Source organism: Egretta garzetta, unplaced genomic scaffold (assembly GCF_000687185.1).
Source record: "Egretta garzetta isolate BGI_Z169 unplaced genomic scaffold, ASM68718v1 scaffold18, whole genome shotgun sequence".
Classification (NCBI taxonomy): Eukaryota; Metazoa; Chordata; class Aves; order Pelecaniformes; family Ardeidae; genus Egretta; species Egretta garzetta.
The window spans coordinates 5,363,463-5,380,798 of NW_009260616.1; the positions used below are offsets into that span (position 1 = coordinate 5,363,463).

General features: G+C 40.6%; 1 protein-coding gene across 1 annotated transcript; it reads right to left on the minus strand.

The window, feature by feature from the left end:
- Positions 1-749: 749 nt before the first annotated feature.
- On the minus strand, positions 750-11,821 carry SERINC1 (serine incorporator 1). The gene is made up of 9 exons (XM_009645239.2): positions 11,661-11,821; positions 9,910-10,103; positions 6,633-6,712; positions 6,301-6,438; positions 4,694-4,863; positions 4,495-4,585; positions 3,237-3,378; positions 2,874-3,104; positions 750-1,327 (listed from the first exon to the last, which is right to left on the minus strand). Exons 1-9 carry the CDS (start codon positions 11,694-11,696, stop codon positions 1,189-1,191), a joined length of 1,221 nt encoding a protein of 406 aa, XP_009643534.1. The 5' UTR covers positions 11,697-11,821; the 3' UTR covers positions 750-1,188.
- Between the last annotated feature and the right edge of the window lie 5,515 nt (positions 11,822-17,336).

Consider the following 17,336-nt stretch of genomic DNA (forward strand, 5'->3'; position numbering starts at 1 on the left):
CAGCAAGCACAAAAGCGTTTAAGATTTCCTAACTGCACAGGAACTATACAGTATTTTAATCAGAGTAATGTCTTACCTCATGCCTAGACTGAGACTTTCTAGGCTGAAGTCCATCTCCGGCCAATGGACAGCAAGCAAAATACCTAATACATTATAAAGATTCCAAAATTAAGAGCTCCAAATATATAAAGAAACACTTTTGTTGAAGCCTCGGTTAACGCAAGCCTCCTTTAGTTAGTTACTGCAATTTCAGTGCTCCTTTTCCTCCATTTCTTTTTTAAGCACAATACTCAAAAAATTCCTCTAAAAGGGCTCAGACGGTTTTCACCACTCGGCTTCTTTGCCAACTCCGTGATTGTAGCTTAGCCGAGAAGGAAAGTGGCACACGCAACAGCAATAAGTTACAGCACAGCTATCCCATTTAAACTACTTTAAAAAATAATAATAATAATAATAATACATAGATGCACATTGTGAACAGGTGCCTTAAAAACATGCTCCTGAGCATCCGACACCAGGATGTTTTTCCCCCGGGTGTCTGTCCATCCTGTCAGCAGCGCGGAGGACACCAGCTCCTCCGCAGCTTTGGGTGCAAGTTCCCCCAGTTAATGCCCGTGCTATAGGTACTGCTGCCCTCCGTGCGGGAAGAGGTCAGGCTGCTGGTGCCAAAACGCTGCAAGATGTGCGGCAAACTCCAACGCGCACAATTTTGAGTGGAAGAGCGCTTACTCAGGACTTACTTTGGAATCAAGGCAACAGGGATCATGAAAGGCAGCCCCTCCTTTGCTTGCAAAGCCTGATCTAATACTGGTTTCTTACCCTAATTAACACCTGCTCCTTTTCTCCTACAACTATTTAATGCAATTGAGGGGAAAAAAACCCAACTATTTCCAAAAAGGTCTTGATCTTAGATCTACCGCTCCCAGAGCACTCAATCCAGGAGCAATCCTATGGAAACCATCATTAGAGCAATTGTCACTGAGCTCAGCTAGAAAAAGTCATTTAGTGACACGACAAGAGACATGATTCAAGGTAATCATGCAGAATAAAGCAGGGTGTACTACACAGACAGCACACGCACGCGTGCACACACACACACACGTATTTACAACTGCACTACTATCTGGAATACTGTTTGTTTCAAAGACGCGGTGAAGCGAGCGCGATCTCCTTGGAGAGCGGCACAGCTTAGTCAAAGTCACGGTTTGTAAGAACCAGTGGCGCAACCAGAGTCCAGACGTACAGCACGATGCCAATCCAGCTGGAAGAGATCTTCACCCAGACAGATGGCCATTTGCTGGTCATGGTCTCGTAAGAAGAATCCGGACTGTGAAAGGAGGAAAAGAAAAAAAGATCTTTTGCAACTTTTGTTTACAACAGGACGGACGTACTTGTGTAGTAGCCACTCTTCAACGCTGTTTTTACAGTCGGTCATTTTCACTTCAGGTCCACACCTCAAACGACATCTCTACCCCTCTTCTTCCTGGCAGTTCAAACCCATCTGTACAAGGACACCACTTGTGAGTTGGTGTCAGAGGAAGGTGGAAAGCAATGGCAGCCCAAAAAATACTTAGTAAGAGAAGCTGCCAAGAAGCAGAAATAATTACAAGGAATCTCGGAGCAAACCTGTGGAAAGGCAGGACGGGGATAGCATTTATAGATACAAATAACGCATTTTACCTTGCCAAAAGACAACACCTAGAGGAATTAGTAATCTTGATGTCATATTGACCCAAGCAGGGCCACAAATCAAATCCACATCAGGGCTATCTATTAAGAGTTACAGTTGAAGGAAGCACCTTTCTAGTGTTGCTATTTTAATACAAATTGTCCTTTAACAAGTTAGAGACCATCATTTGCGCTTTTAAATTCTGAAGAACATTTGCTCAAGCTGTTAATAACAATTCACACACAGGACTATTTTACTGTGAGGATTTTTTGGGGGAGCAGACAACCTAATTTCCTTCCACCAGACCTATCACAGAATGGCTGAGATTGGAAGGGACCTCTGGAGGTCATCTGGTCCAATGCCCTTGCTCAAGTGGGGCCACCCAAAGCCAGCTAAGCAGGACTACACCCAGACGGCTTCTGAGCATCTCCCAAGGATGGAGACTCCACAACCTCCCAGGGTAACCTGTGCCAGTGCTCGGTCACCCTTACAATGAAAGGGTGTTGCCTGGTGTTCAGAGGGAACCTCCTGTGTTTTAGTTTGTGCCCACTGCCTCTGGTCCTGTCACTGGGCACCACTAAAAAGAGCCTGGGTCCATCCTCTTTGCACCCTCCCTTCAGGTATTTGTGCACACTGATTTGTGCACTGATGTGCACAGTTTCCCCTGAACCTTCTCTTCTCCAAGCTGACCAGTCCCAGCTCTCTCAGCCTCTCCTCTCCTCTAAGAGCTGCTGCAGTCCTTTGCTGGACTCTCTCCAGAATGTCCATGCCTCTCACACTGGGGAGCCCAGGACTGGACCCAACATTCCAGGTGTGATGTCACCAGTGCTGAGCAGATGGGAAGGATCACTTCTCCCTCAACCTGCGGATATAACATGTCCCATCTCTCATCTGTACCAGACATGGGCCTGCTGTTTACTTATTCTTAGTTGTTATAGAATTTAAGACTCTATCCTGTTCACTTCAGCAGTCCCGTGAATCATGAGAGTTATCCTAGAAAATATGACAGGTGCTTGTGAACAAGGTTGGCTACTCCAATTTTCAAATACAATTCATTTAATATAGATCAAACACTATACCTCCCTTGAGAAGTCCCATTCAAGACCTACGCTCCTCACAGCACACAACTTATGCCTCCTTGTCCAGCAAAAGACACCATCTTGTATGCTCATTATTAGCACAATATATTCTCAAACACAAATACCTGTACCAGTTGGTAAGTGTCATCATGATATACAGTGAGGCCAGGAAAAGCATGAAATGAAAGAAGGAGTAACTGTAAGTAACTCCATCCCTCTCGTTATCTATGGCTCGGTGAACATCATCTCCATCATCAAGGGAGCCATCACTCCTGGGCATTCCATCCTCTATCAGTGTTGATTCATCACTGGTCAGCATCAGCTTGTTAACTTGGCTGTTGTTGGATGTCCGGATGCTGTATTTGATGGGAAAGGACACAGTACAGTTACCCAAGTGAATACAATTTAGTATCTGATGATTAGAAGTAATAAAATTTAATAGTTCTTGGGTTTTTTGGGGTGTTTGGTTTTTTTAAAAGGAATCTTACCTTGAATAGAGAACACACAGCAAAAACAAAACGAGTCCTACGATTCCTTGTGCATCCCACCACTGAACTACCTGACCTTGGGTTGGAATGGTGGTGCTGTTGTAACCGATGATGCTCAGCAAGCTTGGGTTACAGCGCCTATCTGTGGGGGAAATTACATTAGAACTTGCATAAAACAAGAACAGAACAAAGACTGAACAGCACATTTCCACAATGAATGCATGGTAATAGAAACTGTGACAGTCTTGAAGTAATAAAGCTTTGATCTAATTTTAGCTTACTGAGTCTCTCTAAAGCAGGTAAATGACAGTATGTGGCATAAAAATCTGTCTATTTGAGCAGATAAAAGCATTTTAAACTTATATAAGATATGCATCAACTGCTTTACTGTTCCATCTCATATAGTCAGATACAACAAAATAAAAATGCCCTGCATATTAAGCTGTAGAAATTCTACTGCTAGAAAACAAGTTTGGCAAACATATACTCTACAGACGGTGTACCAGAGTCATCCCAGAGTTGGAAAAGAACACTACAAAGTCAGTTCGTATTACCAACAGTCCCAACCTACAGCATCCACAGATAAACACAGACGAAACAGCTGAAAGTAGCAGACAATCTTATTTCCCTGTAATTACCACAGGAATTAGATATGACTCGTATGTACGCTGTCACACAGAAGCACAGAAGACTGTCCATAATTAAGATAAAAGGGCCATAGACCCAACTAAAAACACCAAAATCAGTATCTGGCAGTTTATTTTAATCACCAGAATCTATTTAATTTTTTTTTTTTAATAGATGCTCAGCTGTATTCAGACACAAGAAACATTAAAAAATGTATTAATAAATGTTTTCAAAATCCTCGGTTCAGAAAAAAAATATAATCAGTAGCATCTCAGTCACCAGGTAAGAAACTTGAAACTTGGTAGGAAGATGAATCTTCCAGACACCTTGGAAGAGCTGCGGTGATCTGCAAAACCTAAGCTTTAGGATACTGCAATCCTGCCAGTAATAGGTAGAAATTCCTCCATATGATAAACTTCAGAGCAAGTGAAAGACACGATATCTTTGGAAGAATTGTTTCTTTGGTATTAATACAGAAAATTGGTGTGGGGGGAAAGAACACTAATGAGTCCTACCTCTAACCTGCATGCATTATAGTACCCCATTCTAAAATTACCTTGCAAACAGGCGAAAATACGGTTTACTGCTAAACTGGTTATCCGAAAAGCCATATATTGGCTACCACACTTACCTGGTTCGTTGGTCATAGCTGACCAAGTCAAGTACATCGTATAAATGGTGATCACAGAAGACTGCAGCAAACCAGATCTTGGCTGAGATTCCTATACAAAATAGTCATGAAACAGCAAAGTTAGGCAATTAAAAGCCTTGGGCACAATTATATCAGTTTTCTGGGACTGATAACACAAAACCCAAAATTAAAACTATACCTGAATCTTTGGCAGAATTGACATTACAGAAGCACCAATACACAGCAGCATATTAACACTGATGAATGTCTTGTTTTCAGAACAACCTTCTGGATGAGTGTAATAAACATAAAACAAGACAATAGCTACTAGAGACAGCAGATAGTTGACAGCTGTAGCTGACAGCAGAGCTGTGAAGAGACAGAAACAGAGTTAAACTGGTTAATAATGGAGAGTATTAAAACAATATTGCATGGTTATCAGGTTTTGGATATGGTCTACAATGACAACTAGAGAGCAGCTCTGGGCACTGAAATGTAAAGGAAGTAAGTTTTTTCCCCACCTCAGAGTACTGAGAAAAAGAAAGAACACAATAAATGGGAAGCCTGAAACCATACTTGCTTCTCCAGTGCTTTAACAATCCAGAGCAGCAAGTATGAAGAAATACAGTTATGCTACATATACTTTGGCTAAAAGCTTAAAAAAGAAACTGAATAACTACTTCCCCAATAGAAGGAAAAACAATTCCATCTTGTTAAAAACACTGAAGAGTGAAGTGGCCATTGCACAAAGACAGGCTGTGCTATGTTTTGAAACACCTAAATTATCACATCTGAAACGCTTCATTAAAATTAACACATAGTTTCTTCAATGAGAGGAATTGTACCCTCCTTCACTATCTTGGACTTCCAGTCAATGTCCTGGTTTCGGCTGGGATAGAGTTAATTTTCTTCCTAGTAGCTTCCATAGTGCTCTGTTTTGGATGTAATATGAGAAGAATGTTGATAACACACTGATGTTTTAATTGTTGCTAAGTAGTGCTTTTACTAGGTCAAAGACTTTCCAGCTTTCTGCTCTGCCAGGGCCACAGGAAGCTGGGAGGGGGCACAGCCAGGACAGCTGACCCCAACTGGCCAAAAGGGATATTCCATACCATATGACATCACGCTCGGGGGGGGGCAGAGTTTGACAGGGGAGAGCGATCACTGCTTGGGGACAGGTTGGGCATAGGTCAGCAGGTGGTGAACAACCACATTGCACATCACTTGTTTTGTATATTCTGTATATTCTCTTACCATTTTTTTCCCCTCTGCTGTTTTATTACACTACCTTTATCTCAACCCACAGGTTTCAATTTTTCTGATTCTCTCCCCCATTCCACTGGCGGGGAGGGGGGGAAGTGAGTGAGGGAGCGGGCAGCTGTGTGGTGTTCAGTTGCCTGAATGTCATTAAACCACGACAGCATATATCTTCAGAGAATGACCAACCAGCAGACAGAAACAAAAAAAACAATTAGAGACATTTACAATAGTCTGGTTTGTTTTTAATCAGCACTAAGGTGCAACCTGTGGCTGGAAAAAAAAAAACAGAACACCTGCAATTGGCACATCTCTGCTATCATAAACTTATGCCCTGCTCCCAGGGATTAGATCTCATTACTCATAGGCTGCTTAACTTGACATCAAAAGGCCTGCAAGACAACAGAGCTGAACTACACCATCTGAGAAAATTATACTTATGCACGAAGCAGCCCTTCTGCACTCTGGTAAAATGCACTAGTCTGTGAATAACTTATTTAACACAATGCACAATGAAATTTAAAACTTGATTGTAGTACAGTCCTTTACCTGCATACCAGCATCTTGAGTTTCCTTCCTCCATTTTTTCAACCCAAGATTCATTCCAGGAGTGGGCAAAGTCAATAAGCAAGACCAGCTGAATAAGAATAAAGCAGAATGCTCCAGCCATACCTACATAAAACCACACTAAAAGAGAAATAAAAAAAAACAGTTCAGAACCATAGATAATTTACTACTCTGTCTTAATGTCCCTAAACATAGAAAGGGCTACAAAGGGTTACACAGCTACAATCAAAACTAAGACATCAGCATGCACTTAGTTTTGTTTTAAAACCAGTTATGATTGCACCATGATACAGTGGAAGACAATATTCCCTTACCTGTTGTAAATGGTCCTTCTGGTATGAAGAAAGCTCCAACACTAATTGCAAGTGCTGTTGCAAATTTAAAGAACCAGAATCTAAAGGAAAACAATACAAAAAAGTCAGGCAACTGCTTAAGTCTGATCTAATTCACAAAAATGTGAAAGTACACAAGATGCACATCTTAAGAGTTGTGTTTTAATTCACACATTCTTAACTCACTTCTTTTGAAGTAGAATAAAAATCTTATTTTATCTGCTTAAGATTTTCATTCTCCAGAAAATTATGCTTAAACTGTGCTAGACTAACACAGAGTTTGACATGTTTCCCAGAGCTATTGCACTCATGTATTACAAATTAAGCCAGGGTAGAATATAATTGCATGTTGTCTGGGTTGTTTTTTGTTGGTTTTTTTTTGTTTTGTTTTAAGAACATTGTTAACTATAGCACTGAGATTATTCAACTGCCTGCATATCAGAAAAATGGGTTAAAAAAAATCCCTACCTGTTTTTAATATCAAAACCAGAAAGGTAGAGGATCTGGTTGGTGCCTACAATGACAGAAAACATTACGCTCAAGTTCCCTACCAGCCCCAATTCATTTCCTACAAGGGAGAAATGTACAAAAGCCTGGATTCTTCCCACCTAATTTTAGACTCTTTAGGCCTACATCTGATGAGGATTTACCACAACAGCAACAAAGGACTTATCCTTCACAGAAAGGACACAATCAAATTCTAAGTCCCTATTCCAGTGCTGCTGCATTGGATTTCCCCCTCTCCCCCCAGTAAAAGATATGCACTCACGGACAAAGAAAACCGATCAGATCTTTCCTAGAAAGCAGACAAGGAAATATCTTCCACCAAAGACTCAAACTCACCCCAAATGCAGACTGTGTACAAATATACCCTGCATAGGGAACTTCAAATCAAGAAGTTACACCAACAAAACTGTAAAAGGTAAAGGCTATTTTTTCTGATCACAGTGACAGGCAGCTCCAAATATAGGCATGGTACCTTCTACACATACTTCAAAACTGAATATAGAACAAAGACATGCACCACACCCCGGCAATGTCAAACACTTGCACAGTTTTCAAGTTTTCTATCAGTTCCCATTTTTTCCCCATACACTGAACAAGTTTAATCACTCCTTCTGGATGTTACAATGAGGTGATGGTGACCAGAGGAATAAACTATGTGAGATGACAAAAGTGCAGAATATGGGAAAAATGGACTAACGCACTGGGATACAGAGAAGTGACTAAACCCAGTGCGAAAGCTGAATGAACTTGTAATATGGTGTAATACATACCCCACTAAAACTAGTTTTTGAATCCACATGTGAGATTTATTTTTTTTTTTAAGTCAATGTCATTCTCAATTATAGAAATAAGAACTGGTTCAAGTTTGTAAAAGTTTCATCCCTAATTCCAGACTTCTTTAAGAGATCTTAACACTCTATCCATATAATGTGTGTGAGAGCCGAAAACAGTCCTTTAAAGTAACACCTACAGTTGCTGTGCATTCTGTGCAAGCCAGCAACAATCCTGTGAATACATTAGAACTGATTTTTTTTCTATTAGTACTATTAACCTGAAGCAAGAAACCATTCTGACTCTGCTGTTACAAAAGCAAAGAAGGTGAACACTGGCACCGGACCACTGGGCTTAACTCGCTTGCAAGTGTGAAAAAGTTAGTACACATATACAGGAAAACCCAGTGTCCTGAATATTGCAAATCACTGACAGAAAGATTACACTGCAGACTATTACTGAAGCTACATACAATTTCAAGAACTGAAAGCCATGGTTTTCATAAAGCTCCCTGTAATGCATACTATTGAAGCAAGCAGTTATTACAGAAGTGTTGGAAGTAACATTATTAAATATTTTAGCAGTTACAGTTAATGAGTATCATTTTTCCTTTTATCCTAGTGCTGACACTAGATTGGCAAAGAAGAGTAAACTGCTATGGATTGCATAAATAGTATCAAAATTTGTATTCCAGATAAGGGTATCATGAAGATCCCAAACACTTTGAGAAGCGGTTTTAGGTAAAAAGATTCCACATCATGTAAAAGGTGTCTTTTATTGTAAAAAAAACTCTGTTTACATGGAATGTACCTGAACCATTTTCTTCTTGCTTGTAACAAGTATGCTCTCCTGAATAAAGCAGGGCGGAGGGAAAGGCTGAACTGAGTTACTGCTGCTAATGCATCTTAATTCTGTACCCGGCCTCTTTTTCTTTAGACCAAAACAAAAGTAAACAAAGCAATATTCTGCTCAGTCTTAATTATTTTCTTTTCTCCTACAGAAATAATTTGAAGTTTTTTCTCATTTTGTGCTAGAAACGTTTAATCTTATTATACTGAATATAAAATAAAATGGCTTCTTCATTTTTATGGCTTAGCTGTTCATAGCTTCCTTTAAAAATAATTATCTTGAAAAAGCAGGAAGTCTAAGCAATCACTGTGACCACCAAGACTAGGAACCATAAATGGCTTTATGCTTTTTAGTGCCATGCTTTGTTACAAATGTTTATATGTCCTTGGTTCAAGAAGCTACATTACACCTAGGCTGAGCCTGGCTGAAAACTACCACTTGTGTCAACCCTCAAGCTGAAATTCCACTACTATCTTCCTTCTGATAATCTTAACTATAATGAATGCAAAAGAAAAGTTTACTGGGAAGCTCAGAAACTAAATATATAACTCACTTTACTAGATACACAACCCTTCTTTATGCAGAGAGAACACTGAAGAAAAGATAGCAGAGGGGGAAGAGATGTTAGATATCTCTATATATAGATATAAAACTGTTATAGTCTTTAAAATAAAACCAGTCAGAAAAGAGCAAGCCCTTACAAACATCAAAGTCAAGAGGAATGTAATTCCTAGAGGACAGATGAGGCTTTTGCATCTTTCTATTTGTTGAAAAAAAGTCTCAGCAGAATGAAACTTAGTACCATTATTCATCTCCGAATTTTGTCATCTTTGGACAAAAGCAGAATCTCTAATCTTGGGAAACCTCTGGACAGATTATCCATTGTTATAGTTCAGGCTCTGAAAAGTGACAGCCATGTGTACCTTCTCCTCTTACAAAAATTAATCTGTCACATCTAAGAGTTCTAACAACTTTGAATGCCCTCTACTGCAACAACACTCCTCTAGCTACCATGAAATTCTTTGTGGAACAGTACATTTGACCAGCATGCTCAGCCACAGGGTTTATTTTCACAGCAGCTGTCTCTCATACGCACACACCGCCCATCTCCGTTCTCATTTCTGTGTCTTACCCATTGTGCACCGCTGCTCTTGGGTCATTGCTGCTCTTCACTTTGATCATCAATAAGGAGAAGAGAAGGAAGAACATGGCCATACCAAAGCACACCCGGTACACAGCTTTATAACCAACTAGTACATCGCAATTCACATGGCCGTGCACACCAGGAATAGTGGTTCCCATCCCTCCATCACAAAATCCAGGAATCTGTGATAAATACAAGATACTTCAGTGACCTGTAAATGGCCTCCCGTGAGTAAATACATATTAGCAATTTCTTAATATACAACTCATTAGTATTGTAACATTATGCAACTATTAGCATTGCTTGAAAATATGATACTGACGGGCTTGTTACAGTCCAACCAGAATATTAAACAAACACATTCAAGGAAAAAAAAAAAAACACAGAGGCAAATTCTAAACAAACTCAAAAATAAATCTTATTAACAGTAGGGTTTTTTTGTTATTAGCAATTTCAGAACTTCTTAAAGAAATGCAGTTTTCACTTGTTGATCTGAATCAGGAGACAAATAAAAGATCTGGGATTTGGTAAATTTGACTTGACAGTTACAATCAGGCTCGTGACAAGGCTAGGAGAAGGCAGCCTGCTTACATCTCTTTAAAACAGAAATAGCCTCCCCTCAAAAACTAACATTACTATCAATTAGAAGTATCTGTAACTTCCATATGAAACAGCTGAAAATATCCTTTCCGGTCACCACCAGGACATGAGAAACATCTTTTTGAAGTAAAATCATATTCCAGAAGGCAATAATTGTCTTTCATAGAATCATAGAATCACTTTGGTTGGAAAAGACCTGTGAGATCATCGAGTCCAACCTTTAACCTAACCCTGCCATCTCACCCCTAAACCCTGGCCCTAAGCACCTCATCTATCCTTCTTTTAAATACCTCCAGGGAGGAGGACTCTACCACCTCCCCGGGCAGCCCATTCCAGAGCCTGACAACCCTTTCCTAGGTGACAAACATGGCTCTCACTGAAGCTCTAATGTGGTTACTATACTACACTGAAATTAACATTTACAGATGAATCGTTGGGGGGGAAGAAAATCAAAAGCGTGCCTAACAGAAGTTACTGTCTACTACAAAAAAATGAAAGACAGCAAACAAAGATGAACAGAACTAAAGCACATGTAGCCCGAGTTCAGTGAACCTATGAGCTCTCCCATAACTCAAATTATCACTCTGTAATTTTACATGCAATATTGTATCTTCATATTAAACCAATAAACTGTAAAATCCTATAAGCACTTCCTAATGTCCTTAGCGAAAAATAATGCTACTATCATTAGTGAAAAAGATTTGTTATGCATTTGCAGACTTTAAAGTAGAATTTTAACCAGTATAGCACAATGAAACTAGATGACAGATTGATATTTTTTTCCTTTTACAGCAATCAAAAAAGTCAATCAAGCGTCACAAATACAAGCATCTCAGAATTGTTTAAAACTCCACATATATAAGTTACATCAAACAAGAACATGTAATATTCTATTTTTTTCTGGTCTGAGCTATTAAAGAAGAGGTACAACTTTATTTCTAAATAGTGCTTTCATCTATGCAGTGATTGTCCCAAGAGTTCTTTATTTATTTGATCTACAATCAAATTAATGGTGACAGTGAAGCACAGGTGGCACCACAATTACATTTTTCCAAATAAAACCCATGCTTTCAAGATGTCATTGACAATTATCTGTGACTTTTGTTCTACCAAACGTGTTAGCAAAGAAGTAACCCGACCTTCTTCAGTTGCTCTTCCATGCCTGGTATTAACATCACACAGGCAACACTCACACCAAGGAGTAAAAAGAATGCATAAATCAGCCGAGTTATGGTAGAGTTGTTTCCACTGGGGCAGCACCGGCAGAGCAGGCACGGGGCACTTCCACATAAGCATGGTATCTGACAGAGAGACAAAACATAAAACCAAATTCTTTAAAAAGTTTTGCATTGCTAGATTTCAATAGTTAAACAGGCTGTGTAGATCATCAGAAGTTATGATGGAAAACGACTCATCCTACCCATCTCGTCACTGCTGTAGACTAAGTTGCTGCGACACATTGCAGAGCCCCCCAACAGTCTTGGCAGCGCTTCCTAATGCACCACTGTGCAGTGAAATTAGTGCTATGTCAAAAGCAATCATTTATCCATTCAGAAGAAATAAAGACTGGATTCAGGCTCATTTGTTCTCCTGAATTTCATTTCAGCTAAATGAGATGCAAGGATTGCTTTTAGTTAACAACTACATCCTTCCTTCCACAGCTGCAGGGATTAAACAAATACACCGCAGAAAAAAATTTGAGCACAACTGCCATCTAGGTGCACTTTCAGCATCTAACAGAGTTGGGCCACAATCCCCACCGGGGCCATAAACATTACTGGAGCACAAACAATAGGTAAAATAGCCTAAAGCCTAGGTTGCAAATTATTGCATATTTAGCAGCTCCTCACCTATCACATAATCCTGTTAGCTGGCAAAACTAACTTACGCAATGCAAGAGTTACAAACCTCAAGAACAAAGCAAATAGACAGTACACGTATTATCATTGCTACCAAGTAGCAACAGCAGAAGTGGATAGGAATGCTCTATGGCTGTAATACTACAAGGGAAAAAAATAGGACAAAGTTTACCTGTATTTAATTCTTAAACAGAAGCTTGTGGGACGAAGTAAAGGGAGCAGATAGTGCTGTTTCACTGCGGTGGGGGGGAGTGGGAAACATACTTCACCCCTTCGCAATTTTCTGCCACTTGCCAAGTGACAACTGAGGAAGTGAAAGAAGGGCAAGGTTCCACAGGTAATACAAGACAAGTGATGTTTTGGTTTTTTGGGGAGGTTTTGTAAATAAAAAAAAAAAACACCCACACACAACCACCAACAACAACCAAATTACTTTGCCTAGAAGACATGGGAAATACCAGTGAGCAGTAAACAGCTAAGTTTTGAAGGCCACGTATTTTTCAGCTCAGGTAAAGTTACCAAGTGAGTGCTGCCCTACCTGAGCTACAACAGATGATGCAACCTCTGACAAAGATACTGAACAGCAGCAAAACCCAGCTTCTGCCCCAGCACACACACAGGGGCACCTCTGCCATGTGGCAGAAGCCACAGGTGGTAATGACAGCACGAGAGACACAGAATCAGTCACATAAGAACATGACTAGTTACACGGCCACGTGACCAGTGAGTGTCAAATCATCCAGTATGATTGGCACGTGGAAGTTTAGTCTTATTACAAACAAAGATGCCAGAAGTCTGTCACTACCAGGAAGGCCCCAGGGCTTGTAGGGAAGAGCAGAGCAGACAGACGGCCATAACGCTCCCAAGCAGCCCTCAGGAAAAGGCTCAGATTATCTGTTCTTAAAGATTCAACCAGACCCACACACTGGACCCATAAACCAGGTCTTTTAAATAACTTCCTTGTATTCTTTTTATACACTTGTGTTCCCTTCGAAGATGGAGGAGCCAAGAATTTTCACTCCGCTATACTACAAAATCATTTTTAGATTAGCAAACTTCACCATTAAATTTGTCTTGGTAAAGAAGTGAAACTACGTAGATTCTCCTTGTGACTATTTCAGTATGTAAAAGATATTATATTGCCCCTTTTTACCTCCTCCTCCACTCAGTATCATTACAGCACGAAGAGTATGAGGGTGTTGATTCCAGGAGAGGTTTCGTCTTGATACAAGAGACATTTTTTACAGTGAGACCAATCGATCACTGTGACAACCTCCCCAGGGACGTGGTAGAGTCTCCATCACTGGAGGTTTTCAAGAAGGAACTGGACAGGGTGCTAGATCACCTTCATCTCTGCTCCCTTCCATACAGAAGGCTGGACCTTCGAGGCTCTTCCATGACTGCAAGCCACTACATTAGGGGCATCTATGCTTAGTAAGCAGGATATGTATGGCAAGTATTGGCCTAGGATGCATCAGGATTTTATAGTGGTAATGTGCTACTCTATTTACTACACACACACACACAATAACCTTTCTAGTGAAGAATATTTCTATTCTCTGTTAAAAAAAAACCAAAACAGTCTTGAACCAATTCTGTCCGCATTAGTATTTTTAAAGATACTGTTGAATAAAAGGTTGAATTTGGCAGAGCAGAATATAAACCTAGGCTCACCTGCTGCACAAAATTTGGTGCAAGGACTGTCTGGCATAAAAAGTCACTTCTCTGGAGAATCCCAGTGTTAAATTGTTAAATAATTCAAGCAGCTTCCTCCTGAGCACGCCAAGGGGAACACAGGAATGCATGTTTCTGAAGATGGGAAGGTTTGCAGTGGCTGAAATAAGGATGACTTGCCTTGCCCTCACTGGGAAACAATGTGCCTCAAATGAGGCAACATACCTCATTGAAGCAGCTGAGGACCAACAGTGGCTTTTAAAACATTTTGCCTCCAAACAGCTCATCCTTACAAGCTGTGATCATGCACCTCTCTGAACAAGAGACCTATTGATAATTGATGCTATTTATACAAGTTAGCCACTTCTACAAGGAATCATATCACAGCCCAAGCCTCTCTTTCTTTTAGCAAGAGAGAATACAATATATACCATTCCAATAAAACAGTATCATTGTACTATTGGCAAAACCACTTCTATCAAGTAACAGACTTCAAAAAGAGCAGAGAGCAAAGAACATTTGGCCTATAGAATTATGTTTATCAGCAGAGGAGACAAGGACTGTTTGTGTCACTTTCTTCCTAAATTCAGAGTGTGCCTCCTACAAAAAAAAAAAAAACGCCCTACCATACAAACAGTAAGTTATTACTACACAGATCAAGCTCAATATTAACATCCCAGCTGAAACCCAGCTTAGCCAGAGACAGAGAGTTACTCTGCAATTAGTTTTGAGCTTGCTTTCTTAAGGAAGCTTGGACAACAGTTACAAAGTCACGACTGCATAGACCTACTGCCACCCAGTAACTTCTGAACCTACCAACTCGGATCCTTCCACGTTTTTGAGAAAAGTAAGTGGCTCAGCGGTGTTCACTGAGGCAAAATAAGAACAGATGACCCACACACCTATTCTGGGAGCAGCGAGCTGGGCAGACAAGTTAATTCATGCCTGCTAAACCAGTCACTTCATTCTCTAGGGCAGTGGAAACTGCAGGAGGAACACATAGCAAGATGAATATTGCAGGAGAGAGGAGGAGAGAGAAAATCCCACAGAAGTCAAGCGTTGCTGCCGCTGACACACACAGAACAAATTTTTAATATCAAACGTAATCTTCTTACTGGGGTAATGACTAAATGATTAAATACTGAATTACGTATTCACAAAAACAGTAAGTCCTCTGCTGGGCCTAGTCAGGTTTTAGCTACATCATCCCTACCCATATACTGAAAGGAACTGGTTCAATCAAGATCTTTGCCTTGATACAGAGTATTAAAGTGAGCAAAACAGCAGCTGAGCTATCTCAGAGAAGAATGCAATAGAGGCAAGACCCAGCAGAGTGAAAACGGTACTGCATAGCCAATCTAGGTCGCCAGGTGAGATGACAGTGCTCTTAAGGCCTTCCCCCCATCCCACCCCCCATCTCCGACAGGCTCATCTTTGCTCTTAAAAGCGCAAATCTGAAACACTGCCTGATCAGCTCACAAGTAGGGCAGAGCTACAATCAGCAGTAACGCCACACAAAAAACCCAGCAGAAATAAAGCTATGAGGCCAGATGCTGAGGTCAGCTACCCAGAGCAGCTGTGCATGCCACAATACACAGCCTTGCAGGGAAGCAACACAGCTGAAGCAACGCCGGCAGCAGCATTTTCCCAGACAAAGGAGTTTTCCTGGCCATAGCACAGTCTGCACTAGCACAAACTCTGCTGCATCCAGTTCCCCCACCACCTAACCCCAGAGTTTGTTTCTCATTCATAGTCACAAACTGTGTATACTGACATAGCCTCAGAGACTCATGCAGTCAGATTTCTCCCAGAAGAACTACCCTGTAGGCCTTAAGTGCTGATTAGCTGTGATTTTAGATGTGGAAAGAAAAAAATCAACATTTCAAAGCCATCAGGAGGGAAAAAAAAACCAACCTGATTTAAAAGTGCTTTAAAAGGAAGGGATGGGGGGGTTAGTTACCCACACTAAATCTGACTTAGTCAAAATTACATGCTCATGTAAACTTTTATCTAAAAGACCATTAGCTGAATTTCTCTATACAAAAACACTCAAAACCAAGAGCAAGTATACAGGGATTCCTCATGTGCTCCAAGCACCAGCCAGTAATCAGAAAGGCTGTTTGCACACTTGAAAATGCAGTATATATTAACTCAAGTATTTTAATTAAAACCTATAGTTATACTGCCGCTTAGTATTTGACAATAATTAAAAAAGTTAAAGTTAACTATATTCAGCTAGTAATTAAAGGCTAACTGGCTAATCCATTAAGTTGTGTTTAAAATATTAATAAAAGCAAAATGAACACTGATAGTACCTCATTAGCAGGATATTATCAGTGGCCTAGGCACTTATTTACAGGCACAGCAGCCTGGAAGCCTAGCTCATACATATGATCGTTTCATAGAATTTGTACAGGACATTAAGGAGTTAAGTATCATCTGTCTAATTAAATCGCTCTGCACTAGGAGAACCAAAGTTCATATACATTAATAGCACAAAAGACAGGCATTTGAATCAATACAAGGTTTTGTTAGACCATAAATTGTGTGTGTGGACTCCTGTTTAAATGTACATGATTTCGTTTAATCCAAGTACGGTACAATATTTTCAGCATGGAAAATTTAGGCTTTCACAACCCAACTGACATTTTTAACCCAAACATCTGAAAGAGTCACAATCCACCTGACCGCAACTATTTGCGTAGGGATTACATTTGGAAAGACCTATCACTTACACGGATAAGATGTATCACTTGTAAGGGTAAGGCAGCAATGCCTCAAGTGAAAGGAGGACTGCCACGCAGGCTCTCTACCGATTTCTATGTTTTTATGCGTAGTGCTAACAGCTTTAAAAGCATCTCAAACTACGGTTTCCTGTGAAGAAAAATCACCTGACGATGCACAGCATGGCGGTGACGCATCACCACAGACTACTGTGCAGTGAGAAAACGATGCCTCCATAAAGACAAAGATGCCACAAAGGGCGGAGCTGTTCAAGACAAAGCCGTAAGAAAGAGGAATTAAACACCATCGCTAGGATCAGGGAAACACGCGAGATTTACTGTTCCCGAAAGAAACGCCGAACTTGATAAGCGTTTAATTCAATGTTGACGCCTTCACGGATCTGAGGAAGGGGAATTTCAGGGGACACAGCAACGCGGATTAAGCAGCGCTGCTCCCCATCGCCCCAGCGAAACGGCTTCGGCAGGTTCCCTGGGGAGCCCCCCAAGAGCGCGGACCACCGCGGGGGCGCGCCCCAGCGCTCGCCTCCTCCAGCCGGCC